Source organism: Sorex araneus, chromosome 4 (genome assembly GCF_027595985.1).
Source record: "Sorex araneus isolate mSorAra2 chromosome 4, mSorAra2.pri, whole genome shotgun sequence".
Classification (NCBI taxonomy): domain Eukaryota; kingdom Metazoa; phylum Chordata; class Mammalia; order Eulipotyphla; family Soricidae; genus Sorex; species Sorex araneus.
In genome coordinates, this window is record NC_073305.1 from 184,264,911 (window position 1) to 184,292,475 (window position 27,565).

The following is a 27,565-nucleotide window of genomic DNA, read 5'->3' on the forward strand; positions in this document are numbered from 1 at the left end:
CGACTGATGCAGTTGATTGCTCGGACCATTCCAGGTGGTGGGTGGCCAGCAGCCTCACTGGCCATAGGAACCTTATTCTCCCTACTTATTGGACCCCGAGAAATTCAAGGCACACTGGGGGGGGGGGCGGGGAGAGAGAGACAGAGACAGGGTGACGGAGAGAGACAGAGACAAAGAGAGGAGAAAGGGAGAGACAGAGGAGAGAGGGAGAGACAGAGACAGAGACAGAGGTGGGGGTCTTCAAAGCAGCCAGAGGAGAGATGATCTCAGGGTTCTCTTGGGCCCCACACAGAATTCTGGGGTGTGGTTGCTTCTCTTGCATGGGGCAGGGGGACCACATCCTGCTGTGCTCAGGGCTCACTCCCAGGCCAGTGCTCAGGGCTCACACCCGGCTCTGTGCTCGGGGCTCACTCCCAGCTCTGTGCTCGGGGATCACTCCTGGATGTGCTCAGGGCTCACTCCTGGCTCTGTGCTCAGTGATTACTCCTGGCTGTGCTCAGGGCTCACTCCTGGCAGAGCTCAGGGGACCAAATGTGGGGGTAAAGATGGAATCACGGGGGGCCGTATGCAAGGCAAGCGCCTTGACCCCTACACTTTTTCTCTAGCCAAGGTCCGGTTGCTGCTGACTCGAGCACTGGAGAGGGAGTCCAGCTCTCAGTCTGCCCTCCCCCAAGGAAGCTCAGACTCTGCTCCCCTATCACCTCTCAGGCACCCGTGGCGCGGCGTATTGTTAGGGAAAGAGGCACCCAGACTCTCTAATCGCCGGGTTCTTTGTTCTCCAAAGAGCTATTTTAGATCGATTCCCACCCGATGTCTAAATCAGTATCTCTGCTGCGGCTTGTTCTTTTCCTCACGGTTGGGTCCCGGAGCCTCTAAGATCAACCGATCGACCTTGCGGCTCTTGTGGGCAGTGGCTCTTGTCCTTCCCCGCAGTGGGACCAGGGGACGACACTGCACAGAGTGACCTGAGTCCAGGACTTTGGCACCTGCTTTTTGCTTCAAATCACTGCTTCTGAGGAACCAAGAGAGGGCGGCTGGCCGGCCAGGACCCTCCGACAGAGTGGGAGCCTGAGAGCAGCCACTGGGCCACTCGCCTTGGGCGCCGCCCTCCCTCTGCTGGCCTCCCCTCTGCTGGCCTCCCCTCCGCTGCCCTCCCCTCTGCTGGCCTCCTGGGTTTGCTGGCATTTTCTTTCTTGCCTTTTTTTTTTTTACTTGAATCACTGTGAGCTACAGTTACAAGCTTTCATGTTTGAGTTTCAGTTACACAATGATCAAACACCCATCCCTCCACCAGTGCACATTCCCCACCACCCATGTCCCCAGTATCCCCCCTTTCCCACCCTCCCCCTGCCTCCACAGCAGACAGTTTGCCCCAGACTCTCTCTCTCCTTTTGGGTTGCATTGGTTTGCAATGCAGATACTGAGAGGTCATCATGTTTGGTCCTTTACCTACTCTCAGCACACATCTCCCATCCTGAACGAATCCTCCAGCCATCATTGACTTACTAAGATCCCTTCTCTATCCCAGCTGCCTTCTCCCCCAGCTCATGAGGCAGGCTTCTAGCCGTGGAACAGTCTTTCTGGCCCTCGTTTCTACTGTCCTTGGGTGTCAGTCTCCTATTTTGTTATTTTATATTCCACAAATGAGCGCGGTCATTCTATGCCTGTCCCTCTCTTTCTGACTCATTTCACTTAGCATGATACTCTCCATGTCCATCCACTTATAAGCAAATTTCAAAGAAAAAAATCATTTTTTCCCCATTCTGGAGTTATGAGGGGGATATTTTTAAGCCATTTTCTCCCCTCTGTCCCCAGGAATGTGCTCATCTCTGCTCTGGAATGGTGCATTGTGCCTGAGGATCTGATTAAGGGACGCATCATAAGATGAATGGTGTTTGTGTCCAGGCCTATAAATGAAAGATACATCTCTTTGCCCATGACTCATACAAAGAGGGAAAGGATCATTTTCATTACAACCTCTGAGGTTTTGCGGTTCTTTCGGGTCGTGAGTCACTGGTGCAGGTCACTCCCCTTCTTGGTCATCGACCTTATGCATCACTGAGATGTGCCACGGGCAAGATTCTGGAACTGGAAGGTGCAGGGGAACACGCATGTCTGAGCCAGAGCCGCCGTCCCGGCAGGCCTCATCCTGAGAACAGTGCCTTGTCCCCATCCTGTGGGGACTTTAGCCCTGTGCCTCATTCCTCAGCCTAAATAGCAGTTACCGAGCCCTGGTCCGGAGACGCCCAATTGAATCCCAAAATGGATCAGAGGCTACAGAAATGTCTCCGGAAGCCAACCGTTTGCAATCTAGGATTCCAGAAGCACACAGCCGCAGCACCCAAGACATTCAAAATGAGCACTATCACTGTCATCCCGTTGCTCATTGATTTGTTCGAGCAGGCACCAGTAACGTCTCCCATTGAGAGATTTATTGTTACTGTTTTTGGCATATCCAATACGCACGGGTAGCTTGCCAGGCTCTGCCGCAAGGGCTCGATACTCTCGGTAGCTTGCTGGGCTCTCCGAGAGGGGCGGAGGAATCAAACTCGGGTCGGCCGAGTGAAAGGCAAATGCCCTACTGCTGTGCTATTGCTCCAACCCCAAAATGAGCAATGGACATAAAATGATCGAGCATCTGCCCCTGGAAGGCAGGTTGGAATGGTGGTGGGAAATTTCGAGCAAAACATAATGCCCAGCAGTAGGGAGAGTTAGTGGGGAAACTGTCTGCCATGGAGGCAGGGTGAGGGCTGGGATGGGGGTGGGTGGGGGGTGGGAACTGGAGTCACTGGTAGTGGAGAGTGTGCACTGGCGGAGGGATGGGTGTCTGATGTACGGCTGAATCTCGAACATAAAAGCTTTGTAACTGTATCTCACGGTGATTTTAAAAGTAAAGTGGAGTTTATGCCCAATTCAATTAGCTTAATCAATGGCTGAATACATAGCAGTACTCCTGCATTAAAAAAAGAGCAGTTAGGGGCTGGAGAGATAGCACAGTGGGTAGGGCGTTTGCCTTGCACATGGCCAACCCGGGTTCAACTCCCAGCATCCCATATGGTCCCCTGAGCACCACCAGGAGTAATTCCTGAGTGTAGAACCAGGAATAACCCCTGTGCATTGCCGGGTGTGACCCAAAAAGGAAAAAAAAAAAAGAGCAGTTATCCTCACACCTGGTCCGGGAGAAACAGGAGCCCCACGTCACTGCAGTGGGGGGCGCGTGAGCTACATGGACAGGGGTGTTTCTGAAGGGCTTCCATCCGAGGGGTTGGTCAGGTGTGGGGAGGGATTCTCACCCAGGGCAGCCACTGCCCTGTCCGTCACTCACCAGCCCTGCTCTCCCGGGGAGATGCAGGCCAGGCAACTGACCCTCGCGGACACACTTCCCACAGCTGAGGACTCTGAAGCACCCTCGGGAGGGGGTGGGCCGAGTTCTCACCCTGTAGACGCCCCAGCAGCTGCACCCACACGCCACCACCACAGCCACGCCAGGGCTCAGCTCCACCGCTTCGCTCTAATGCTCTCTGCTAGATGCCAAAGAGCAAAAAATATATGGATAGTCCAGTGCCCAGGCTGAGAACGGGGGGATCTTCTCAACTCATTGGCCCAGACCATAAATCCTAAAGTGTTCAACTGCGCGGTCACTATGTGGCCACATGACACCTCAGGATTCATCAATACTGAAATTTCAGTAGGAGCACCCCAAGTTACATGAGCAAGTAGCCCAGACGCCCACGCAACAAGCAATAACACTGAAGGCCCAGCTAGCAAAAAATAGCTTAGTCAATCCTCAGGCAAGGACCAAACAACCCCCTGGTCCAATATAGCAATTGTCACATATTTTCTTTTACCGAAATATTTTTGATAATCCCTTTAACCATTTAGTTGTAGCCAGATCAATGTAAAGTAAACTACCGAGTGCCTGCGAAGGGGGCGGAGTTGGAAGGTGGTTATGTAAATGAGGACAGTGGTGGAGGGGAGGCCACTTTGGTTGGTGCTCGAACCTCAAAAGCCCATAAAGCTGTGTTATGCACAACTTTGTAAACCAGGGTGTTCTAATAAGGTATCTTATTGACCAAAAAAGAAAAAAAAAGATTCTCTATTTGTTGTCCGAGTGGGCCACTAGCTGTTGGCCCCACTGTTAATGTCTCTGCTCAGTCTTGTAAACATTGTTTGTTTGTTTCTGTTTGGGGCCCCTGAAGCCCTGGGGAGGCGACCCCGGGGCCGTTGGTTCTCAAGGACTCAAGCATGGGAAGCTGCATGAGTGATGCAGTGCTGGGGTGCCCAAGCCCACCCCGGAAGTGCTGAGGGCCCCAGGACCACCCCAGACATGCCCGGGGCCTCCAGGGAAGCATCTGGCAGCACTGTGGGAGGGGAGGGGGGCCGTTATGCTGTGCCGGAAACTGCACCCTAACCACTGTGCTATCTCTTGGCTCCAACAAAGCTGATTCACCCGCCCCCGGGATGTCCCGTGAACGCAGAGAGATCAGTGACATTTGGGCTTCCCGTCTGGAATGTTTAAGTTCGTCCCATCCCGGCATGTCCACCCTGGGCATCCAATTCGTGTCGAGTTCTGCTCTGTGCGGCAGCCTCTGACTGGGAGAGCAGAGGGTGGGTTCTGGGGTATCAGCATCTGTCCGATGGTAAAATAAGTGTATGAGAACACAACCTAGTTGTATGGTTTCCTATTACACCGGGCTGAGATCTCCCCAGAGGAACCACATGGAGACAAGTAGCGATGCAATAAGCAAAGGGTCTTTATTGGCTAGCTCGAGCTGGGGTCCAAGTCCCACCCCACACAGTGGAGTCTTGAAATGGACCCAGACTCAAAATCACAGTTTATATGGCGTCCAGAGTTAAGAGCGGCTTATATCCTGGTCTGTTTTTAGCATTGGCTTTATTGCATCCATGGTCAGCGATCAGGCAGCAGGTAACAGTCACAGTTTGGGGTTCTTCCCAGAAGGGGGCGGCGACCCCTCATGACTGGCCAGGTCCAGCTGCCCAGTTTCTTTTCCAGGTGAATCACTCAATTGGGAGTTTACCAGAAACGGCAGGTCCTGCAGTTTGTCATGGCATCGGTTTCCCCCCCCCACACTCCTGTACTGTAGCTCCCAGCAAACAGGACGGGTTTCCAGTGGAAACATCCGAGCAGGAATAAACACTTAGCCTGTAAAGGATTTTTGCTTTGCGAGAAGATTGCCACTGGAACTGAAACCTCCCTCCCATCCATGCCAATGCACTGTGGACTCATTACTACCTGGATAGGGCTTGCTTCGGCCCCAGCAGATGATGCGGGGATGGAGTTTGACCATCAGCATTTAATATCCCTCCCAAGGCCCACGCCGAGGGCCGGAGGGCTGCTGACAAAGCCGCTCGCCTTCATTCTGCTGGCTAAATTAGCTGGTGTCTCTCGCGTTATGAAAACACAGCCTTCAGCAGATGATTTGTTTCCCGCTCTCCTTCCCATTGTGTTTTATCGGGACGGAGGTTCCTCTCGCAGGGGTTGTATGTAGGTCATTGTGTGGTGCTTAGAGCTTTGGCAACTGCATCGTCGTCGTCGTCGTGGTCTTGGAACAAATCTGGGCCCTGAGGGGAGGAGGCCACAGAGGGGCCCTCGGGCTTGGACATCCGACCGCTCAGGAGAGGGGTGAGGCCTCTGCCAGCCCGCTTGCAGCAGGGGTGCTGATGTGCGCCAGGCCACTCTGGGGACTCACCAGTGAGCCCTGGTGGTTGCTGTGGCTGGGCTGGCCTTGCCCACTGGTCTCGCGTCCTTCCGGGGCTCGGGGGGGGGGGGGCGCTGTCCTGGGCGGGGGCTGCTGGCGCCTTCCTCTGCTGGCAGGACCATGTGCTCCTGAGACGCGGCTGGCATTGTCGCTGCTGGCTCTGCTGTGCCTATAAACAGTGTGGTCCAAGAGTTCTTTGGGGGGGTGGGGGGGTCCCCAACAGGGTGCTTTGGAGGCGCAGGACCCCACCACAATTCCCAGCCAGCCTAGCCAGCGAGCACTCACACGTGCCAAGGCCCAGGGCCCAGGGAAGGAGGGGTCCAGGGCGCTTTTGGAGACCCACGGTGGAGGGTCCCAGAGGCAGTGCTGCGGGGGTCTCTAGCATCACAGTGCGGAAGAGAACCCCACCTTTGAATGCTTGCCCGGCCAGCTGGGAAGCGCCCGGTGACAGCCTCCTCTGACGCTCACTCCCGCGTCCCTTCCTTGGTCTCCTCGCTAAGGGGTGTCTATTTGAGGGGGGCGCTGCAGGTGACTGGGGTGCTGGGGGCTGGGTGAAGCGAGGTCAGTGCCAGCCTTGAGAGGACCAGAGCACCACCAACGTCCTGCTCCCCCTGTCTCGGTCACCCGAAACAGTTCCTGGGAGGGGCACCTGCCTGGTGGGGATGCCCGTGTCCCACTGGTCTCACGGGGCAGCCCTCAGGATGCCGCCAGGTTCCACTGGGTTTTCCCGGCGCGAGAGCGGGCCCCCAGTGCCCAGCTTCTCGGGGAGTTGTGGTCCTGAGCTGAGTGAGGAGGTGGTCCGTGTGGGGGGAGGAATCCCAACCACTTCCCGGATCTCAGTCACCTGTCCTTGAGAAGAAGATTTCAGGAAGGAGGGAGAGAGGGGGAAAGAAGGAGCAGAGGGGGTGCGGGCTGGGGTGCGCATAGGAGCCTCCGAGCCTCCCCTGGCTGCACTTCCCCGTGGAGGTCAGAGCTGATTAGGGGTTTGCGTGGGGAGGAGCCCGGAGGTCGCTGCGGACCCCCTCACGCCCCTCTCACAGCCCGTGTTTCTGCGTCGCGCCCGCCTGGCGTTCACCTCTGCTTCCAACCCTAGCTCTGCCCTCTGAGGCCTCCAGGCCTTCTGGCTGGTTTGCTTTGGAGACCCCGTGACTTTCCTCATCCGCGTGGCCAGTGCCTCACCCCTTGACCTGCCTGCACCAGCTGAGGCCCTGATCCAGCCCACGAGCAAGGGGCAGGCCCAAGGTGTGACCCCTGAGGGACAGGGCAGAGGGGTGTCATGAATTAAGCAGGGATGTGGGCTAACCAAGCGCCAGCCTGTTGTGTGGGAATTCCCGGTGGGTTGACGGGAGTCTCTGCACAGCGCGTGTTGGGGTGTGGGACCCACAGAGATGACCCCCTCCAGCTGTCCCGGTCACCCGAGGGCGAGGGCTGAGCACAGAGGTTCTTTCTTAGTCAGCAGGAGGAGAGGGGTGGGAGGGCAGGGGTGTAGGACAGAGAACAGGGGGTCTGGCTGCAGCCTAGTCAGGAAAAGTCTCCTCGTGGGTGTTGGGGACAAGGTGGAGTCTGTTTGGCTCAGAGAACCAAAGAACCAACCCCCCCCCCCCACCGCCCCATCAAGCACACGCACTCGCGCACACACACACACACACACACACACTCACATAGGTTGTCAAGGGGGGACGCCTGCACGTCAGACTCAGAGTTGGGACAGAGCTTCGCGGTGGCCGGGGTGTCCACATTGGGTCACCTCCGGCAGCCGGCAAGCCTGTGCATTCCTGCCGCCCCCTCTCCCGCCTGAGAAGCCCGTCATGGCCCGAGGTTGCCCCGGTCAGGAGGAGAGGGAGGCCGAGGGTAAACCAGATTCCGTGCTGGGGGGGGGGGTGTCCCCCTCCACACCCCACTGCAGGTGGCTTAACCACAGCCACCGTTTCTGCCGGGCGGAGAGGCAAACTCATCTAACACCACGTGGGGGAGGGGCGTTGACGGGGGCAGTGGACAGCCCCTGGGGTGGGGGGATGGGGGTCCCTGGGGGCAGCCCTGATGGCTCACTGCCCCCTCACATGCAGCAGCCTGGACGGGAGGGACCGCAGCTTGCTCCCTGGGCCGCTGGTCCTGGACCCGCCTTTGCCCACCAGTGACGCTCTGTCACGTCCCCGTCCCCCCCACGGGGAAACAAACCCAGCCCCAAGGCACCCCCGAGTCTCCGTCATGAGGGCTCAGACAGCAGCCAGGCCTCCACCTTTGGAGCAGCCGAGGGGGGGGGGAGATGAACGCCAGCTCTGTGCGGGGGACGGGGCCAGTGTGGCCGGTCACCCCTCCCCTGCCCCGCAGGGCCCTGGCTGCTGATGACCTCTGACCTCTGCACCTTCATTTCCTCTCAGACCCGTGACGAGGAAGAGGGAAATGTTTTCTGCTTCTCTGCCTTTATGCCGACATTATTCTTCCACTGGGATCTGTTTGACCTGGGACAGTCTGATGTTTTTACTACGATTTGCTGGAAGGTTCTCAGGGCTCAGTACAATGTAAGGTGGCTATTCGTGGGGCAAATAAGAATGACAAAAAAAAGAGAGATAATCTCATAAATGGTCACGATCCAGAGACTCATTGTCCTCCTCTCTCGGAAGAGAGCATAAAACGATACGCCATAGCCATGCCACAGGACCCCGCACTAGGCTGTTTCATCCGGGGCGCCCTGGAGAGGGGCGGCTGAGACCCCTTCCCGCCCCAAGGGACCCAGCCCAGGCAGCCGAAAACCTCCAGAACTCAACCGTTGCCATGCTCACGGCCACTCTCCACACGCTCGGCTGAGCCTCACCCACGAGTGAACTTTCTCCTGGACCACACGACAACTCGTACCTCACACCACTCGTATTCCAAGAGTAGTGCACCGTATTTGGTGGGGCTGAACATAGAAGGCAACCAATCTTAGAGGGATATATAGTTTTACATACATATATGTGATATATGAACACGCAAGGCTCAACTTTCAACAACATGTTAATAACCTCTTACAGAGGGGCTTAATGGCCCCTGGGTGAAATGCAACAATCTTCACACTCTTTCCTCTAAGGAGACTTTCTTGGATCATTTTCAGTGGCTTATTCATAACAAATGATACAAGATGAAGTATTCCGGTTCTGCTTTGGGGCAGGGGTTGGGGTTTGGGATGGGAACATCCCAAATATGGTGGTGGGAAGGTGCAATGGTGGTGGGATTGGTGTTAGAATATTAAGTGTGGTCAAATATTGTGAACTACTTTATAAAAATAATTTTTAAAAACCATATTTAAAAAAAAAAAAGAAAGTGACAAAAAAGTATCCTGTGTTATGCCTGGTGGTTTTGAGCGTCTCCAAGGGCTGCATTCCTCCCTGCTAAGCCCAGGTGCTCCCCCAGCAGACTCGGGTCCGGGCCCAGCCCATGGACATGACAGAGCTGCCCTGTAGCTGCAGCAGGAACCCAGCACCGGCCTGACCCTCACTGGCCACCCCCCCCCATACACCTTCCGTTCCGAGAGGCCACGGGACTGGAGGACATGCTGATGGTCACTTTCTAGCCAACCTCTAAAAGCTAGAGCTCACTTCCTGGCAAGGCTTGCATGGAGGGGGCACCTCGCAAGGGCAGTTGAGGCCGGACGCAGGGAGAGCAGGCCGGGCCCGAGCTGCTGTCCTCCTGACCTCCCAGGGAAGCGGGCAGGCGGCACAGAGCAGGGAGACAGCTGTCTTCGAGGCGAGCAGGGGGATTCTGTGCCTCAATTGTACCAGGAGGACTTTTTACTTTCCTGCCAGGGTCTTACCCAGGTTGGGGTGGGGGTGTTGTGGCTGTGAGGAGGAGTACGATTATCCACCCCCCGCCCCCCCAGCCCTGGCAAGCATATGACATGGGGACGTTTTTAGTGGAAGTCAAGGGCAAATCCGCCCTTGGCTTGTGGGCAGCGCGGCCGGCTTCCCGGCGGTTACTGACTCCCTGGTCTTCCTGTGTCTCCCCTGCTGGCAGCTGCCCGTACCTCGCGGTGAAGATCACCCCGGCCATCCCCGTGGTGGGCGGCATCCTGTTCTTCTTCGTCATGGGGACCCTGCTCCGCACCAGCTTCAGTGACCCCGGGGTCCTGCCACGAGCCACGCCCGATGAAGCCGCCGACCTGGAACGGCAAATAGGTAACTGGGTAGCCGCCCCCCCTCCCCGACCCCGCAGGGGCCGGGCCATGCTGGGCAGTGACGAGTGACCAGAGCGTCCTGGCAGTCAGCGTCCCCTCGGTGGCAGGTGGCCTGAGCGGGCAGCAGGCGGGAATGACCCTGTGCTCACCCCTGGGGTCTGTGGCTGGAGGGGGTCGCCCCTAGCCCCCCTCATCCCCACGGGGACCTAATCGCGGCATCCTTGAGGTGCCCCCTGGAAAGGTGACCGAAGCCACCCAACCCACGGTCTGGAAGGTTCTTCATCCAGGTGCTTCCCAGACGGGCTTGTGGGAGGTCTGAGGGGCGTGCGTGAGGTCTGAGGGGCGTGTGTGCCTTCCCTTCTCCGTGGGGGCGGGCGCCCGCGTGGAGGATTCACCACACCGCCCCAGGAAGCAAGCTGGCCAACCCAGGGGTGGGCTCATTGGTCCTCGCTGACCCTCAGGGGTTGTTTTCCGGCTGCCGCGGTGAGTGTGTGCCGTGGTACCCGTGCACAGGATGAGGGCGGCAGGGGGACAGTGAGATGCTGTGGGCTGGGCCAGGTGTCAGCAACCACTGGACAGAGGTTTGCTCTCGCTGTCTCCCCAGTTTCCGCCCACAGGCTGTGCAGGGCTGGGCTGCCCCCACCCCTGTGCCCATCCCCGCAGCCCAGCTGGGTCTCCCCGCCCCCCACTCACCGACTCTGCCTCCATCGTTCATCCCTGGAGCCCGGGGCCTTTGGTGGGACCCTGGGGAAGGGGCACTGGGAGGGCAGGAAGAGGCAGGCGCTTGGTCCCCTCACTGAGGCAGGGGTCGCTGGTGGACCGCTGTCCCCCGGTTTCCGACGTGGCCTTCCTCGGGCGGGGGTGGGGATCTATGCCGTGGGGAGCAGGAGGGCCGCCCTGGCCACTGCAGGGAGGGTCTCGGCAAAGCGAGAGAGTGCCCACTGAGGGTGCAGCGTGGCTCACCACCCACTGGGCCTGCCCCCGGGGCTCCTCTGCGTGTGGGCACGGGGATTCCGAGAGAGGAGAGTGGCTGGGAGAAGTGGAGCCGGGGGGCTTCCCCGCGTCGGGGGCACCCCCCGTTTCTCGCACAGTGGCTTGAGATGGAGGCCGTGGCGTGTGGGTGAAGGGGCATCTCGGAGTGATTTCAGCATTGTCGGCTCACAGGTGGTGACTGGCCCAGCTGCGCGCAGGTTCCTGCCCTCTGGGTCCTCCTCCCGCCCCTGCCTGCTCCTCCATGTGCCCCCGCGCTCCTGTGGTCAGGGTTGGGGACAGTCCCAGGACAGCGGAGAGGGCCCAGGGGGGCACTACCCTCACCCCCTCGTCTGCCTCAGGAGTCATCACGTGGGCCCCAGGGGGGCTGCAGCCGGCTGTGCCCTGGGCTCGGGGGTGCAGGAGCCTCGGGGGGCCGGGGGGGTCTCTGCCAGCCACTCACAGGCTCCAAGACAAGGGTGTGCCGAGATACAGATTGAAGCTCTGGGTTCGAGCACGGCAAGGCCGTCCCCAGGCTCCCGCTCCAGACTTGGCGGTGAGTTCGCTTTACAGAACAGGGAAGAGGGTTCCAGAGGTGGGCGGGGGGAAGTGGCAGAGCCAGGGCCCCGGGCTCAGTGTCAGCGCAGGCCACAGTGGGGAGCGGAGAGCCCGCCTCCCAGGGAGACGCCGGGCCGAGAGAAGCGGGGTTGGCAGCCACGACCCACCACATGGGGCTGCAGGACCCTCCACGCACAGTGCTCCGAGAGCCTGGCCCTGCTGGCCCTGCGTGTTTTCCTGCTGTGATCCTGGCTCTGCCCCCAGAGTGGCCAGACTGCGGTCCAGAGGCAGTTTCCTGTGAAAGGGCCGGGGCAAGGCCCGAGGGCTTCTCTGTGTGTGTGTGTGTGTGTGTGTATGTACACATGTGTGTACGTGTGTATGTACTCATGTGTACATGTGTGCACCAGTGTATGTATGTGTGTACGTGTGTGCATGTGTGTGCACATATGTGTATGTGTGTACATGTGTGCATATGTGGGTATATGTATGTACATGTGGACATGTGTGAGTATACATGTGAGTATGTACACGCGTACATGTGTACATGTATTAGTTTGTGTACATGTACATGTGTATGTGTGTGCATGTGTGTGCACGTGTGTGCACGTGTGTGTACATGTGTGTACATGTGTGCATGTGTGTTCCTATTGTAGCTTTCTTTTTCTTTGTTTCAGTGCCAGGCCTCATGCATGCCAGGCAGACTCTGCCCCTGAGCCACATCCCTGGCCACTCTTTCAAGCTTAATAACTTTCAGAGTGGCATTCTCAACATGAAGTTTGGTGTTAATTTAATTTTTTGTGGGGCTGGGTATGAAATGCTCAGGGCTTCTTCCTGACTCCGGAGTGACCCTATGCAGTGGCAGGGATTCAAACAGGGTATTCTGTGTCCAAGCAGGTGCCCTAACCCTCATGCTCTCTCTCTGGCCCCCTCAATATGAATTACTTTTAAGAGCAACTGTGCTGCGTGACTCCAAAGGTGTGACCTTGTGAGAGAACTACATGTGAGGCAGTACGTTCCCCCTCGGACAAAAGGATGGAAACTTTGAGGGGAGGGCTGTGAGTGCAGCCACGGACAGCTGTCTTTTACTAAAAGCCTTTTAGAAACAGATAAAACTGAACCAAAGGGTCCCGGACAGGCACATCCTGGCGCTGCGACGCGGTGGCGTTGGCCAGTGAGTACGTGCGTGCGTCACCCAGCACGCGGCTGCTCCCATCCCCAGCCCGGAGCCAAAGGGAAGGAATTCCACCTGCGCATGCGTGTAGAGCCCGGTTTCCAGAAGGTTCCCCGTCTGAGGAGTAGAAAACAAGCACCTGACTCCAAAGCACACAGGAGTGAGGCTGGGGGAAGGCGTAGTGCCACCGGGGAAACTAACAAACAGCTGGAAAATCCCGAGGGAAGGCGGGTCTCAGAGTGTGGGGCGGGGACACGAGTCACAGACGGAGCCTAGAATCTTCCAGAAAGAGCAGGGTGCAAAGGCCAGAGGCAGGAGTGAAAGCAGGCGCCTCACCATCTGCTTCAGAGATGTGAAGGATTTTAACTTTACGAGAAAACTCAGACGCCTGGATGAATTCTTAGAAAGTGACATTTAGCCCCACCCCCACCCCCAGAAAAAGACTCAAGAAAAGAAAAAAATGGAAGAAACCCTGAAGAGTAAAGAAATTGGCGCTTGTCAGCAAGTGAACCTCAATCCTCATCCTGACACCAGACACAAAAGCGAATCATAGCCCGCAATCGCAGAGCTGAAGCGACAGGACTTCTGAGGAGAGCAGAAAGGAAGAATTTAGTGACCCCAGGCGAGGCGCACAGAACAGTCCTTGGGTGTGACCCCCAAAGCAGGATTTGTGAGAAGAGAACAGGCATCGTTTGGGTCTCATCAGACCGAAAGCTCTGGTGCTCAAGGTACCCCTTGAGGGGAATGGACAGAAACTGGACTTGTGCTGCTGTGCACAGATCACGGCTGCCACGTACAGATGAGGACACGCAAGTCAGCAGACCTGAGGTTATAGAAGGGTGTCGGCCGGGTTAGTTGAAAGACTCGAGGAGGGGACTCAACTGGAGAGACCCTAGAGGGTGAGGTGTGTGCCTTGCATGTGGCCAAGCCTGAGTGGACGCACAGCACCATGTGGTCATCTCAGAACCAGTGGGATCGTCCCTGGGGCCCCCCACCCTGAGCACCAGCTCATGGCCTGGGTAATCCCGGGCACTGCAGGGCCCAGAAGCACCACATTCTCAGACCCCCGCATTGACCCCTGGCCTGGTTGGCTGCACACTGGTGGGAAAGACAGCCACCCCCTCCCCCAGGATTCCCGAGCACTGCTTGGTGTGTGGGGGAGGACCCCTCCTGAAAAAGACACTGCTGGGAATATGAAAAGGCAAGTCACAGACTGAGAAAATGTCTTCCAATAATATATATCATAAATGGGGGCTGGAGTGATAGCACAGCGGGTAGGGCGTTTGCATTGCACGCGGCCCACCTGGGTTCGGTTTTCAGCATCGAATATGGTTCCCTGAGCACTGCCAGGAGTAGTTCCTGAGTGCAGAGCCAGGAGTAACCCCTGTGCATCGCTGGGTGTGACCCAAAAAGCAAAAAATATATATACATATATATGTATATCTCACAAAATCCCATACACATGTATCTATCACATATACAGACTCTCGCTACTCGGTAATCAGAACCCTCTGAAGAAGGAGAGAGCATGCAAGGCAAACGCCCTCCCTGCTGTGCCGTTGCTCCAGCCCCCCTGGCTGGGTTTTCAGCGAGGTCTGAGCCCATTTCTCTGGTGAGCTCCAAGGGAAGAGAAAACAATGAAAAATGAGCTTTGGAAACTTTTTATTATCGGGGTCATTAATCCTAATTATCTGGTGTCTGTCTCCCAGCGAGCCCCAGGGCTCCGGCAGACCCTGGGGGGAGGAGGCGCTGGCTGGGGCCTGGCTCAGTCTCTCGGAACGCTTCCCGACTCTTTTCTAAAGGAGCTTCCCGAACAGCTGAGCTTGCAGCTAGCAGAGACATCCCAGCCTGGGTGCCGGGCGGGCCTCGGGGCTTCCCGGGCTCCTGGCCAGCCGCTCCCCGGCTCCAAAACCCAGCGCTGGTTCATTTGTCCACACCGAGGTCTCCTGCCCGTCGCAACTCCTTCCCGCCCTGACCAGCTCACTCCCCCCCACTTCCTGCCTCAGTGGTTCTAAGCTATTGTGGTGCCACGTCACTGGCCTTTGGGTTTTTCTCTTCTGGGCACCGACCCACCCGTTAACCCGTGTCCATCGCACTAACGCGTCCCCTGTGACTTGGTCTTGTGGAGAAGGCGAGCAGCGTTGGTGGCTATTTCCCTTTGGGGCTGGCTATCCTGCTGAGCTCTCCCTGTGCGTGGCTCACTTGGGACAGCCCCATCCGTGTCCTCGTTCAAGGAAGCAAGCGAGCCTGTGGTCAGAAGGGAAAGTCACTGTGTGGCCACCGGGCCATTGCCGGAGGCCTTCCACTGTCACACCTGACTCAGAACCACTTCGGGGTCCTGTTGCCATGGAAGGAGGGTCGTGGGCGGGAGCTGTCTGCGCTCCTGGACACTCCGGAGTCCCGGACACTCAGTAATCCACATTACTGGACACTCCGGAGTCCTGAGTGTCCAAGTTCAAGTCCATGGCCTTGGACACTCAGGAGCCCCAGATACTCCTGTCCACCTTCCTTTCCTGGACACTCAGTGGTGCATGTCCCTGGACACTCTTGGACGCCACCGACACTGCCCCGTGCCCGAGGTAGCCACTCTCCCCCAGGCGGTCAGCACATCCAGCCCTCCCCGCTGTTCACCGACTCTGGCCTCAGATCCACACCTCGGGAACAGAACGCATCTTTCTGCTGTCACCGGATTCTCCAACTGGGGCCCAGGTGGGCACCGAGGGGAGAACAGCAGGCACAGGCTGACTGTTGGTGCCCCTCTGGGTGCTGGCTGAGAGCTGGGCCTTTCTTGGGAAGGGGTGAGGGGTCCCCGCCATGTCTGAAGCACCTTCTGGAAGAGACAGTGGCTTTTGAGGGAAATGGCATCCCAGGAATTAAAACTAAACAAAGAGTGGATTCCTTGTTTAGGGGAAATACTAGAGGCTTGGCGTGTTGGCAGGGACGGGCAAGCAGTGGGTGGCGGCTCCGGGTGTCAGAATATTCCTCCCCGTGTCTTAAATGGGGAACCCCAGACCAGGGGGAACGGGTCGGGCAGATGGCACGACTGGAGATTCTGGTTCGGGGCGGGGGTGGGGATGGGGAACGCCACAGGATGGAGGCAGGGCGGGGCCGGAGATGCTGTTTTTTTCTGGGGTGTGGCAGGAGCTGGCTGGTGAGGGCCCCCCGACATTCATCCTGGACAGCCTGCGTGATCTCGGGGACTCTGTGTGTTGGCGTGACGTTGGTCTGTGGGACAGACTTTCAGAGCACCGGAGGGGAGGGAGCCTTGCTGAGAGGGGCTGGTCTGGGGCTTGCACGCCGCCACCCTCTGCGCACCCCCCGCCCCCAAGCCCCTCCTCAGACTGTGCCTCCTGCCTGCGGGGTGTGCTCCCCGAAGGGACGTTTATCTCCTGGGACCACACCCCCGACAGCCTTGCAGCTGAACTCCAGGTCCCCACAGTCACCGGGGTGGGGGGGCCTTCGGGACCCCCGTCTTCCCTCCCGGAGCCCGTTGTTCCCTGTGTGTCGCCGAGGTCTGTCCTTTCAGGCGCGGGCAGAGGCTTCCTGGGGATGGGGGCCGGCTGGCGAGCTCAGGACTCAGGGCCTGGGGTCTGCGTGGCACTGGCACGAGGTGCCCGGCGAGACCCTCTGTCCCCCGACCAGCTCTGGGCCTCGGGGCCTGCCGGAGGGAGGAGGGCAATGAGGTCAGGGGGCATGGAGGAGGCTGCAGGGAGGAGGGCGCAGGAATGGGGAGTGTGAGAGGGACCGTGTTCCGGAGACTCAGAGGGTGTGGGGTCTGGAGCACGTGGCGAAGGGTGCTCTAAGGAACAGGGGGTGGGGGTCCCCGTCTGGCAAAAGAGCCTCTGGACACAGCCCCGCCCACTGCAGGGCTCCAGCCTCTAGAACATTCCGGCCCCGAGGGACCCCCGGCTGCCCCAGGACGGCTGCTTTCAGGGCGCTCAGCTGAGGCTCCTCGTCTGTGGCGGGGCCCTGACCCCAGGACCACGGGCCAAGTTGCTTTCAGTGGACACTGGTCTCAGTTTTAAAGTGGGGCCTTGGGGGCTGCCCTGGCAGTGCTTGGGCGCTACTCTGTGCTTGGGGGTGTTCCCGGGATGCTCTCGTGGTACGGGGCTGCCCGCCTCACGTGGAGCATGCCATCAGCCTCCCGGTCCAGCCCTCCGGCCCCTCCTTTGGCATTTTGTTTCTGAAATGGACCCCCAGACCCTTTCTCTGCAGAGTCAGGGCCCCGGTGCACCCCCCACCCCATCCCCAGGGAGAGTACCGGGAATGTTCATTCTCCGGGCCCAGTGCTCCTGCCGACTCCGTGTGCACGGGGAGGAGACGGGCCGTGCCGTGGGCTAAAAGCAGAAGGCTGGCGTGGCTCCAGCCCCATGGCCTTGGACAAGGCCTTTTTCCTTTCCCTTTTTTGAGCAGATTCTGCAGGAGCCAGAATAAGCCTCTGCAGCCTCTGTGGGTGGAGGGTCCCCTTCAGCCAGGACTCCCCCGCCCGCTGCTGCCCTGAGTATCTCTGATTTTTTGTGGCATTTTGTGGAGGGGTCTCCTCCGTGGTATCAGTGATACTGTGTCCACCTCTGAGCCAGGCAGCTCGCCTGCTTCCCAGGTGGCCATTGTCCCCCCGCCCCCCCGCAGCGTTTGATGCTGGGGTGCGGTGGGGAGAGGAGTTTCCATCCTGTTTCCATCCGTGCCCTGGAGAGATTCTGTCTAGCTTCTGAGACCAAGGTCAGTGTTCTCTCTGTTTCTCATAGAAAGTGCTCGGGGCGGGAGGGGGGCGGGGAGAAGACAGTCGCCGAAGAATGTGAGTCATGTCGTTGAGGTGTGCTATGCGTGGGGCACTCAGCAGTCTCTCCTGTGGCACTGTCTGAGGTTTGAGGTGGGCATGGCTCAGTCATGGCACTTGAGGCTTGATATGGGTGCGGCACCCAGGTGGCATTCGCTTGGCACCGTGTAGTCTGAGGATGACAAGGCCGTGGCACTCGTGTGGCACTCGTAGGGCATCACGCGGCCTGAGGTTTGATGTCAGTGTGGCACGGGTGCTTCCCGTGGGTCCTGCAGGGGGCGCTCTTCCCGCCACCAGGGGAAGTGGCAGGGCACAGGTGGGCAGAAGTGAAGACCATTTATTTGAAAGCAGAAGGTTGGCACTTTCGAGTTGGAAACAGAAGCACAAGTGGGCGAGTGCCGCACGCAGTGCCGTGGGAGTCTGGCTCAGAAGCCCTCCTTGCTTTCTGACAGGTGGGAACTTCAAGGCCACCGGCCCTTGAATGACTTAATGGGGCCGGGGGAGGGGGAGCGCCACAGTCCGAATAGAAATCAACAGAACAGAAATAAGTGGAAATTTGTGGTCCTCACAGAGCTAAAAATAGCGCACTTGGAAGCGATTCGGAGCAGCTCATCCAAGAGAGAAGATGCCAGCCACATGCATAATTGCAGATCTCTTTCTTAGCCGTGACATTCAAGGAAGAGAGAAGGAGCAGGTGAAATTAGCCGCAGTCCTCTGTTGCGCCTAGCCCGGCCTGTCGGAGGTGGTATTGTCTCAGCACGCATCCCCTGCCAGGTGTGCCTCTCGGACCCCTCTCACACTGCCCTCCGCGTTGTTGCGTCTCTCTCAGGCTGGGTCACCCCTGGCACACCCCTCTGTCCAGACCAGCACCACCCCACATCCTTGGTGGCTTCCATGGACAGCCAAGAATCAGACCTAAATCGTTCCAGGAACCTTTGAGCTGTTGGTCTCGTTTATCTTGTTGTGTTTGTTTGTTTTTCTTTGGGGGCAAACCCTAAACACGATGATGCTCAGGGCTTGCTCCTGGCTCTGCACTCGGGAATCAGTCCTGGTGGTGCCGGGGTCATCCGTGTCATATGGAGTGCCGAACCCTGGTCAGCCTCGTGAAGGTTAGCTCGGTACTACTCAGCTGCACTAACTCTCTGGCCCCGTGTTTAACTTGTTTTGGATCATGTAAAAGACATACCGGAGAGAATAGACGGTCAGGGCTGACTCTTGGCTCTGTGCTCAGGGATCACTCCTGCTGGGGCTTGGGGACTCATCCACGTGCTGGAGATCGAATTAGGGTCAGCCACATGCAAGGCAAGTGCCCTAACTGCTGTACCATCTCTCTGGCCCCAGGGGAGAATAGTTTCTAATTTTATTTGTTGTTTTGTGTCTTGAAGGGGAACGCCCTGCATACACTCACTGTCTCGTTCGACTAACATTTCTCGAGCACTTTCAGAGTCCGGTGCAGTATCCTTGGCCAGTGAGGCTCCCAGCGGGTGTCCTCTTGCTTTGCTGGTTTTCCCTTTGTCCCCAGATGAAACGGTGAGGCTATCGACAGTGGAATCACCTGCTAGCCCTGAAGCATCCTCAGCCTCCTGACTGGTCACACTGGGCTAGACCACAGGCTCTTGGGTTGGGGTTTCCGGGTATTTCTGAGCGTGTCCATGCAGGCGTGGGTGGATAGACATGGGCATGGGGGGGGGGTGTATTTCTGATTGTGCCGGGAGTTGCAAGGTGCTGGGCTCCTCCTGGGAGGTCCTTTGTCTCTGATCTTTCACACCCCGCTGGAGGCAGAGCTGCGCATCTCTGAACACCTGCCGTGTTTACTCATCTCAAGGGTGATCAGGGGCCAGAGAGATAGCACAGTGGGAAGAGCACTTGCCCTGCACACAGCTGGCCCGGGTTCAATCCCCGGCACCACTATGGTTCTCTGAGCCCCACCACCCCGAGCACAGAGCCAGGAGTAAGCCCTGAGCACTGCTGGATGTGCACTCCCCCCAAGCAATAAAATAAACTTACTCCGTCCCGTGTGGGGGCTGCCATAGAGGTGCAGGAGGGGGCCGGGGCAGTCTCTTCTCCCCTCGGCGAAGTTCTCTCCTCTTCAGGACAACCCCCTGAGAAAGATGAGGCCCCAGTGACCCACGCCCTAAGGCCTCTGTTGCTGGGACGCCTGCCTCACTCTCTTCTAGAAAAATCTAAGATGGGTTTTTTTCTTGGACACAGATGACCAGGGTTAACTCCGGTGTTTCAGGCTGACTCCGCCTACGGGAGTTAGCTGGCTCAGAGTGACCTTCACCCCTGGGCATCTGCTCTCTCGTCTTCAGCCTCAAGCTAAGTTTGGGGGTGGCGGTTTCTAGCCTGGGGCAGCACCAGCCCGTCCACAGGAGAGATGGGGTTCAGGCTAACGCAGAGACGGACTCGAAGCCCTGTGTGGGTTTGTGTTTATCCCGTCCGAGGTCCTCATTCCAGCTCCACGGGATTCTATTTTCCTGGAAGGCATTACTCAGGAAATCCCTTGGCCGTGGCACTTTGAAAACCTCCCCCACCCCGGCCCCCATCAACTTTGGGGCTTGTACCTGTCCTCTCCCCAGGGGAAAGGAGAGCTCTCCTCTCTGGGCCCCAGACGCTCTTCCTTTCCTGGCCGAGCACAGCCAGAGTGGGCGCAGGGAGAGGAGAGAGCGGCTGCCGGGTGAGCAGCTATGGGGGTGGAGGGGCTCTGCAGGTGGGTGCTCCACCCAAATCCTCTCTAGGTGTGGGAGTGGGCGCTGTGGGTTCCAGCCATGCTTGGGATCATTACAGACCCCCGCACCCTTCCTCCCATCTCTCTCTCTCTCTCTCTCTCTCTCTCTCTCTCTCTCTCTCTCTCTCTCTCTCTCTCTCTCTCTCTCACACACACACACACACACACACACACACACACACACACACACACGCACACACACGCACACATGTAGATGTGTTCTCCCAGGAGGCCGTGCGGGCGCTGGCTTCACTAGTCCTTCATTAACGGTTTGTTCTTGTAGACAATGACGGGTCAGAAGCTGGCGGCAACTCCAGAGGTGAGTCCCCAGCTGTGTTGGCTGCTTAGGGCAGCGCCGCCTCCCAGTGCCAAGTGGACGTCTGCACGGTGCCCGCCTGGCTGCCTGACAGCCTCCTCACACCTGTGCCAACACCTGTCGGGGAGCAGGGGGGGTGCAGCAACCGTCCCCGCTCCGTGCTGCCCACCAGCGAGGGTGTTGCCGGCCCTCCCGTGCGTTAGCGTCAGTGTTGGCTTCTCTCTGGAGGCACCCTCAGCCGTTGGTGGCAAAAATGCTTTGTCCTGAGGCGCAGAACCTGACAGAGTAGGTGTTGCCTGTCCTTTGTCTCTGAGGTGGAGTAAAGGCCCTGTTATCCCCAAGGTTCCTTCTTCCCGCGTCCTTCCTGTTTTCCGTTCTACTTCCTGTTCCTTCCTGTCTCCTTCCTGTTTTCTGTTCTAGTTCCTGCTTCCTTCTTCCTGTCTCCTTGCTGCTTTCTGTCCTACTTCCTGTTCCCTCCTGTTTTCTGTTATACTTCCTGTCTCCTTCTTTCCTTCCCGGCTCCCCCTCCCTGCGAAGGCCTCAGACCCTCCACGTCTCTGCCTGGGTTGCTCCCTTCCTGCCCTACAGTCACTAACGGCATCTGTAGTGTCCCCATTCGAGATGTCCTCCCAGAAGAGGGCGGCCACCTTCCAGTTCCTGCATCTTGCAGAAGAACCATCAGGCTGTCCACACCGTGTCAAGGATCGGAAATGAACCTGAGAAACTAAATCAGATGTCAGAAGAAACGTCGTAAGAAACAGGGAAAATCGAAAGTGGCGCCTGTTTCACAGCGCTTCTGGGACAAAAGTCAAACCTTACTCAGAGACTCCCCCGCTGGAGAGTGATTTATAGAAGACTGTGTGCAAGAGCAGCCAGAATTTCAGGAATTATTGTCTCGTTTTCGCATGATTATGAAGGAAGTCGGAGAGGCACCATATGTCGACGTTCTGGGAGTTTCCTTTTTCTCTTACTACCTGGGATTTTGTGGGTTGAGAAGCAAGAGTATCTATATCCTGATGCACAAAACGATTTTGGGTCCTTGGCTTAGCTGCCTCTCAGCAGGAAGGGGTCAGTTTCTGTTATCCAGGCCCCGGGCAATACAGCCTGGGGGGCTGACGCCCGGCTGGGGAGGCCGGCTGAGTTCCAGGGTGGGTGGAGGGGCTCCTCAGGCCTCTTTCCTAGAGAGATATTGGAGGGGACTGACCTCCCACCCCATACACCACTGGGAGAGGGGCCGTTTTAGCTGCTGTCACCCTGACAACCAGCCGACCCACCTCAGATCACCGTATTTTCCAGAAGGGGGAACGTTGCTCTTCAGGTTGCCTGTGCATCTGTGTCGTTGGAGGGAGAGGGAGACATAGAGAAGTTGGAATCTTTTGTATTTTGCATACTGGTCTTTCACCACAGATTTTATGCCAATTTTTTCTTCTTTTGCACAAAAGTAGGGTGAAACCATTATGTGAAACCTTTGGGCTGTGTGTGTGTGTGTGTGTGTGTGTGTGTGTGTGTGTGTGTGTGTGTGTGTGTATGTATTTGTTTTGGGGCCATAGCAAGCAATACTCTGAGTTTATTCCTGACTTTGTGCTCAGGAACCATATGGAATTCTGGGGGATCAAACCTGGGTTGGTGGAGCAAGGCAAATGCCCTACCTGCTGTACTATCTCTCCAGTCCCATTATGTGAAAACTTTAAAAAATATTGTGCTAATGGAAAATAAGTTATCTAGTCTCTGCCCCTGGTAGGTAGGCTTGACTGGTGGTGGGAAATTTTGAGCAAAACATAATGCCCAAAATTAGAGAGAGAGTATTGGGGAAATTGTCGGCCATCGAGGCAGGGTGAGGACTGGGATGTGGGTGATGGAAAATGTGCACTGGTGGAGGGATGTCTGTTCCATCACTGTATGGCTGAATCTCAAACGTGAAAGCTTTGTAACTCTATCTCACAATGATACAATTTTTAAAAAAAGTAATGCGGACTTCATGCTCAATTCAGTCATCTTAGTCAATGGTTGAACAAATAACAGTACTCCTACATAATTAAAAAAATATTGTGCTAGTATTTCTCACGGGCTAGAGCGATAGCACAGTGGTTGGACGTTCGCCTTTCACGCAGCCGACCCGAGTTCGATTCCTCCACCCCTCTCGGAGAGCCCGGCAAGCTACCGAGAGTATTGAACCCGCACGACAGAGCCTGGCAAGGTACCCGTGGCGTATTGGATATGCCAAAAACAGTAACAATAAGTCTCTCAATGAGAGACGTTACTGGTGCCTGCTCAAACAAATCGATGAGCAATGGGATGACAGTGACAGTGACAGTGACAGTATTTCTTATGTAGCTGTGGGGATCATGCACGTTTTGCTTGAGGTGGTCCCTGGGATCACTGTGCTCACACGCGTGCTTGCTGGGTCTTGCCTTCCTGGCCGAGGACCCTGCAGAGCTTTTGGATGTGGGGAACCAGGAGTCCCACGCTTGAGCCTCAGCACTGGGGGTGTCGGACCACAGACCCCTGACTGCTTAGCACGCGTGGATGGTGCTGAGGATGAATGCACAGCCTCAGGCTGGCGGCGTTTATCACCAAGTGATCCCCTGGGCCCTGGATAAAACTCACTCTTGCTTCTTCCTCCTTTGGTCTTTCAATAGCTCTGGCCCCTGAGAGCTCAGAGGGTTGGGTTGGGCCTCTGAGAGCTGCCCCAGGCCTATGCTGGCCAGTCTGAGTGCCCGGGCCAGAGGCTCGAGGCTGGGGGAGTGACTCCCTTGATGTTTCTGTTAGTAAAGGATCAGTTCTCAGTGGATCATCCCCATAAGAGCATCGGGGTCATTCTGCATTGCTGCTCTACGTAGAAAGGTGTGGAACTGAGGCCGTGACTTACTGGCGGGCTGGATTTGGGTTCAGCGAGCCTTTGTGAACCGTTTACCTGCCATGTGCTTTGTGCTCACGGGACTAAGGCTAAAAGACAAGAAATGGGTTCGGGGAGAACATAGGTAGGACCCTCGGCACGGTTCGGCCACATACAAGTGCCGGCCACAGAGCGTGAACTTTGAGTCTGTAGGCCCCCTTCCACTCACCCCTGGAATCCGGCAGTCCATGTGTCAGGAGTCTTGCCCGTCTTCCCTCCGCTCCCCTCCACCCTGAGGTGAGGGTCCAGGAAAGTGAAATCACCGGGGTGTGGCAGAAAGAGCTCAGTAGATGTCATCCCCCTGATGCAAATTTGGGAGATGAAAGACCGCAGTGCTCAGTGGCACGGAAGGCACTTGTCCTAAAGATAAACATTATATAAATTATTCAGCTTATTTACGAGAGAATTCTTATTGAAGGGCGCTCATTTTGTAACTTAGTCACTTTCAATGTGTGATGGTCGGACGGTGAGAGGGAGGATTAAAGATCCCAAGAGCAAGGGTGGGGGCGATAGGGCAGTGGGTAGGGTGATGCTGTGCATGTGGCCAACCCGGGCTCTGTCCCCGGAGTCCCTGTGCAGCACCAAGAGTGACTCTTGGGTGCAGAACCAGGAACAAGCCCTGAGCATCACTGAGTGTGGCTTCCCCCCAAATGCAAAAAATTCCAAGAGAACCAAGCAGGCCCCAAGTGAATCCAATTCTACCTTCTCACAGAGTCCGGAGAGGGAAAAAGATCTAAAAAGGTATTCTCCCCAATCAATCTTTAGACAAGGTTCTAAGGATATCTTCTTTTAAATTATTTTGCTCTTCTGTATTTATCATGAGTTTTCAAAGAAGCAGAGAACTTTATTTGGGAACCACAATGATAGTCCTTTCTACAGGCCCTGTACATCTCTTTCAGATGCTGTTTTCAAATCATATTTTTTGTTCATTGCAAAGTAATTTATGTTGAGTGTCCAAACCCAGACGATCCTATCAAGCAGAGGTGGCCACAGTTGATTTTGTGATGATGCTGTCTCACATAACTTTTCCCAACAAAACATGTATTTTTATGCAAGTGTGAGCTCGCCTAATGTGGTACTATTGTGAAAACAGATTTTTTTTCCCCTGTGTAGACTGTGACACATGAAACCCATCTTTAATAGCAGATGGTAGCTTGTTGCATGATCAGACATCATAATTCATTCGTTGAATTTTTTCTTGTTCACATTTAAGTTGTTTTCTGTTTTTATAAGCAGCGTTGTAATCAGTGTTAGAGAAAATGTCTTCAAATTTTGTTTGCGTTTGGATCAGGGACACATCTGGCCATGCTCAGGGTTTACCACTGGCTCTGCTCTCAGGAATTACTTCTGATGGGGCTTGGGGAACCATATGTGGTCCTAGGAATCAAACTGTGGTGACCGCATGCAAGGTAAATGCTTCTGCTCTGTGCTAGCTCTCTGGCCACCAAAGATATCTGAAGTGCTCTTTCTGGACCAAAGGGAATCATACTCCTTGTTCATGGGTTGGAATAATTGACATTGTTAAAATGACTTTTTGATCCACAAGCAGTACGTAGATGTAATGCAGTTCATTCTAAATTCCCCTGAGATATGGCATAATAAAACTCCCCGACTATGAACTGGAGAGATAGTGTAGTGATTAGGGCATTTGCCTTGCATGTGGCTGACCTAGGCTCAATCTCCAGCATCCATGTAGTCCTCCGAGCGCCACCAGGAATGATTCTTGAGTCCAGAGTCAGGAAGTACTCCTGATCATTGACACTTGTGGCCCCAAAACAAATAAACCAAAAACCCAAACTCCCTGAATAGTCAAGACAGTCCTGAGACAAAAGAAGATGGGTTCTATTCTTTCCCTGACTTTCAATTATACTATGAAACTATAGTAATCAAAACTGCGTGGTGCTGGAGTAAAAGCAGACTCTCATAGCAGTGGAATAGAATAGAGAGTGTAGAGGTAATCCTCAGATACCTGAGTGGCTCATCTGTAACAGAGGAGTTAGATGGACTAAATGACTCAAGGGAAGCTGCTCAACAAATGGTGTTGGAAAATTTGTTTAGCAACATGAAAAAAGAAAAAATATCTGGATTCCTATTCACACGATACACAAAACTGAATTCAAAATAGATTTTAAAACTCAAGATTAGACCCATGCATCCATAAAATACATCAAGAATAACAATAGAAGGACATTCCTTGAGATTGATTTCAGAGATATCTTCACATGTTCAATGACTTTGGGTAAAAAGAAGTAAAAATAAACTAATGGGGCTACGTCAAACCAAAAAGCTCCTGCACTGTGAAAGAAATGATGATGAGAATAAAAAAATATATAGCCTACTGAGTGGGAGAAAATATAAACTGACCACACATCTGACAGAAGACCAATATCCAAGATTTATAAAGCGCTCATAAAACTTAACAACAGAAAAACAATACCATCCAAAACTGGAGAGCGGAGCTATGCAGACGTTTTCTCAAAGAAGACACACAGATGGTCAATAGAGATATGAAAAAGTGTCCTCATCCCTTCCATCAGGCGAACACAAATCAAAACACTGAACTGTCACCTCAGAGAGCGAGGTCGGTTCACAGCAATGAGAACAGCAAAGAGGAACAGCCAGTGGAACAGGATGTGAGGAAAAGAGGGACCCTCGTCCACTGTCCCACTGTCGCTGGGAATGTCGCCTGGGTCAGCCTCTGCAGAAAAGAGTATAGAGACTTCTCAGAATTAGAACGGAGGTCCCGCAGGACCCTACTTCTCAGTGATTCCATATCTTTATATCTGCCCCAAGAGGCCAAAAACAATATTTCCAAAAACATTTGCACTCTTGTGTTCATTGCAGCTATACACAACAGCCAAGATCTGGAAACCACTCGTGGTCAAGGACAGATGAGTGAAGAAACTTGGGATGGAGCAATAGCACAACAGGGCACTTGTCTTGCATGCGACTGACCTGGGATTGATCCCATACAGTCCCCAGAGCACCACCAGGAGTGATTTCTGAGTGCAGCACCAAGAGTAACACAACCCTGAGCATCACTGTGTGTGGCCTTAAAATAATCAAGAAAAGGAATGAAGAGAGAGTGGAAGAAGGAAGGAAGGGAGGGAGGGAGGGAGGGAGGGAGGGAGGAAGGAAGGAAGGAAGGAAGGAAGGAAGGAAGGAAGGAAGGAAGGAAGGAAGGAAGGAAGGAAGGAAGGAAGGAAGGGAAGGAAGAAAGGAAGGGAGGGAGGTCGGGAGGGAGGGAGGGAGGAGGAGGGAGGAAGGAGGAAGGAAGGAAGGAAGGAAGGAGAGAGGGAAGGACAGAGGGAGGAAGGAAGGAAGGAAGGAAGGAAGGAAGGAGAGAGGGAGGGAGGGAGGGAGGGAGGGAGGGAGGGAGGGAGGGAGGAAGGGGGAGAGGGAGGGAAGGGGAGGGCAGAGTCAGGAGTAACCTCTGAGCACTGCTGGGTATGTCCCCCAAACTGATTAGTTTATTACCCCAATTCAGCTTTTCCTTTTTTTAAATCTATGATTCCCTAATGATTTGAAATGCTGTCAGCTTACTAGATACTAAATTTTATAGACATCAAGTATTTGAGAATTGGCAATGTTCTATTTTGTTTCAACCTTTCATTTGTTCTTAGAACCAGTTTCCCGTCAGTATTTTACTTTTGTCAAAACTCTCTCACCTGTCTATTCCTCCAGGTCAGGCTTAGAACCATGTCTTCCAGTGTGTCAAAATTTGTTCAGATTTGGGCTGGAGCAATAGCACAGTGGGTAGGGCATTTGCCTTGCACACAGCCGACCGGGTTCAATTTCCAGCATCCCATATGGTCCCCCAAGCACCGCCAGGAGTAATTCCTGAGTGCATGAGCCAGGAGTAACCCCTGTGCATCGCTGGGTGTGACCCAAAAAGAAAAAAAAACACAAAATTTGTCCATATTTGATGAGCGTTGAATCAATGCACAAAGGACTCTGGGAAGAACAGACGTTTTTAAAAGATAGCATCTTCCATCCAGCGTCTCTCCCTGCTACTCTACCTCCTCCCGCTCTTAAAGTATCCGTATTGCTTTGACCCCTTTCTGATATGAGACCCACCCACCCCCTGTTGGTTAGGGGGATCCCTAGGACACAGACAGGGTGCCTTTTTCTGTCAGTGGGGTCATACCTCCTTAGAGTCTACCTGTCACTGCTAATATGAGACTGTGACATTTGCAGTCTGGTTAGGTGATAAGGTAGAAGGTAGACAGTGACGCATTAGCAGATCCGTGCACCCACATCCCATAGATGGTAGATTC

The 27,565-nt window shown here is 55.4% G+C and overlaps 1 protein-coding gene across 1 annotated transcript in view; it reads left to right on the forward strand.

Annotated features, from left to right (window-relative positions):
* ZDHHC14 (zinc finger DHHC-type palmitoyltransferase 14) overlaps positions 1 to 27,565 on the forward strand; it is a 166,062-nt gene that overhangs the window by 94,133 nt on the left and 44,364 nt on the right. Inside the window, exon 2 of the mRNA XM_004600779.2 lies at positions 9,714 to 9,874. Within this exon, the coding sequence (XP_004600836.1) occupies positions 9,714 to 9,874 (161 nt within the window). The remainder of the gene's footprint in view (positions 1 to 9,713; positions 9,875 to 27,565) is intronic.